We start from the raw sequence: 2,519 nt of genomic DNA, 5'->3' as shown, positions 1-2,519 counted from the left end.
AAGTCCAGAAACGAAATTTGTCTTTTTAGACAAATGGACGATGAGGCAGTTCCCGATGCGTGGGAAAGGTACAAGGAGCTATTATGAAAATGCCCTCACCATGGCATTCCATATTGTATACAGCTCGAGACATTTTACAATGGGTTAAATCTCACTGCAAAACAAATGCTCGATGCTACATCAAGAGGAGCTTTCACAGCTAGTACCTATAATGATGGATATGATATCCTTGAAAAGATTTCTAATAATAATGGACATTGGGCCGACCCACGTGCACTAGTACCACGCAAAACAGCGGGAGTTCATGACATAGATGCTTTTACAGCATTGACGGCTCAGATGACTGCAATGACTAACTTGATTAAAAATTTAACAAATGGTCAAGCAGCACAATCCATAGCCAGTGCGCATGCTCCAACTGTTGAGTCGGTACAATGTGTGTATTGTGGTGGAGGACATCCCTTTGAACATTGTCCATCCAACTCCGAATCAGTCAATAATGTTGGGAATCAAAACAGATCAGGACCGTTTTCTCAAACATACAATCCTGGGTGGAGACAACACCCAAATTTATCATGGCACAGTCCTGCTCTAAACCCACCAATGAACAAACCCCAAGGGACTTCACACTTTCAACCACATCAGTCTCAACAACATCATCAGGGTCAAGCTCCACACCATCACCAAAATACTTTTCATCAACAAGCGAATCATTCATCTTTCCAAAACAAGTCTAACCAACAAGCCGAATCTTCTACTTCTTTGGAAGCAACTATGAAAGGATTCATAAACCAAACCAACACAGCCATGAACCATCAGAACACTGCCATAAGATCTCTAGAAACACAGATTAGTCAACTTGCACTTGAGGTAAGAAATAGACCTCCAAGTACTCTTCCTAGTGATACTGAGATTCCAAAGCCAATGATGAGAGAGCATGTAAAGGTAGTGAATTTAAAGAGTGGAAAGAACCTCATAGAGAGTGAACCTATAAAAAATTTTGTTGAACCCAAGGACTCAATTAAGAGGGATGTCACAACATCTAGTTCAGATATTGTCACAACCACTTTGAAAGATAAGGGAAAATCAATAGAAATAGGACCACTTCTTAAGAAAGCAGACCTCCCCTTGTTATTCCAAATGAAGGCAAAAAGAAGGTATCATTTCATAATTATATTGGAACAACTTCTTTTGAAAGTAACAAGAATGTTGAGTCACCTGTCCCTCATGAAGAACCTATCATCATCCAGGAACCTCCTAGTCAGTCCTCTAAAAAACCAGTCATAGCCCCTATTCCTCCTTATATACCTTTTCCACAAAGGTTGAGGAATCAGAAAGAGGAGTTGCAATTCAAAAAGTTCCTTGACGTGTTCAAACAGCTACATATCAACATCCCGTTGGTTGAAGCTCTTGAAAAAAATGCCAAGTTATGCAAAGTTCCTCAAGGACATTTTGAGCAAGAAGAAAACACTGAACGAATTTGAGACTGTGGCCCTAACACAAGGTTGTAGCGCCCTCCTTTCAAATAAAATTCCCCCTAAACTCAAAGATCCCAAGAGTTTAACAATTCCTTGTTCAATAGGTGGGAAGGAAATTGGATAGGCTTTATGTGATTTAAGTGCCAATATTAACCTCATGCCCTTGTTAGTATTCAATACCTTAGGCATATGTGAGGCTAGACTAACCACAGTTACCCTTCAGTTAGCAGACAAATTCATAGCTCACCCAAAAGGAAAAATTGAGGATGTATTAGTCCAAGTGGATAAATTCATTTTTCCTACTGACTTCATCATTCTTGATTTTGAGGCTGATAAAGAGATTTCAATCATCTGAGGAAGACCATTCTTAGCAACCGGTAAGACTTTGATTGATGTTCAGAAAGGAGAGTTGACTATGAGAGTGAATGATCAGGATGTCACTTTTAATGTTTTCAAATCCAATAAAATACCCTGATGTAAAAGATGAGTGTTCTAACTTGAGTGTCATTGAGTCCTTGTGCCACAAAGAAGGAGTTAAATCTATGTTAGACTTAAGCAAGACTGAAGTTGTTGAGGAGATAAAATATGGAGAGGAAAGTGAGATCACCCTATTGCAAGACACCTTTGCTTTTGAGCTATTGGGAAGTGAGAGTGGAAAAACCCATGCCACATCTATTGAGTCACCACCAAGGTTCTTACACCCTTCCTAATCATCCACCCCTCCCATTTCACAAACCACCATACCCATCCCAACCAACTTAGCTAACCTACCACCATGGTTGCTAAGATCAATCCTCCCATGTCCCACCCCCCTTAGAACCATTCCATTTTCCCAAACAGCCCATCTACCTATTGTATCATCCCAACCAACCATCCCACCTACCATTCCCTTAGCCCAAACAGTCCCTTTAGCCACTCCCACTTCCCAAACAGCCCCTGTATCTGCTGTCATAACCCAAACTGCCCCTAAACCCACTGTTTCAACACCACCATCCCCTACATTGTAACACCCCCAATCCATACATTGCATATAATACATAA

At 40.7% G+C, this 2,519-nt stretch overlaps 1 protein-coding gene and 1 non-coding gene across 2 annotated transcripts; one reads left to right on the top strand and one right to left on the bottom strand.

Moving 5' to 3' along the window:
• On the bottom strand, nucleotides 1-107 carry LOC112501356. The gene has a single exon (XR_003067487.1). It is a non-coding gene; the product is annotated as a small nucleolar RNA R71 (small nucleolar RNA).
• A 58-nt stretch (nucleotides 108-165) lies between these two features.
• On the top strand, nucleotides 166-1,484 carry LOC112499951. The gene is made up of 2 exons (XM_025103213.1): nucleotides 166-1,157; nucleotides 1,199-1,484. Exons 1-2 carry the CDS (start codon nucleotides 166-168, stop codon nucleotides 1,482-1,484), a joined length of 1,278 nt encoding a protein of 425 aa, XP_024958981.1.
• Nucleotides 1,485-2,519: the final 1,035 nt, after the last annotated feature.

This window comes from Cynara cardunculus (genome assembly GCF_001531365.2).
Source record: "Cynara cardunculus var. scolymus isolate 2C chromosome LG 17, CcrdV1, whole genome shotgun sequence".
Taxonomy (NCBI): domain Eukaryota; kingdom Viridiplantae; phylum Streptophyta; class Magnoliopsida; order Asterales; family Asteraceae; genus Cynara; species Cynara cardunculus.
The sequence above is the reverse complement of the archived record's forward strand: the minus strand, read 5'-3'. Positions and strand labels throughout refer to the sequence as shown.

What these genes read in the sequence shown, in the direction of transcription:
- LOC112499951 (XM_025103213.1), top strand. Translation starts at nt 166, where the DNA reads ATGCTCGATGCTACATCAAGAGGAGCTTTCACAGCTAGTACCTATAAT. An exon ending in CAAATGAAGGCAAAAAGAAG is followed by an intron (nt 1,158 to 1,198) that starts GTATCATTTCAT and finishes TTCTTTTGAAAG; the next exon opens with TAACAAGAATGTTGAGTCAC.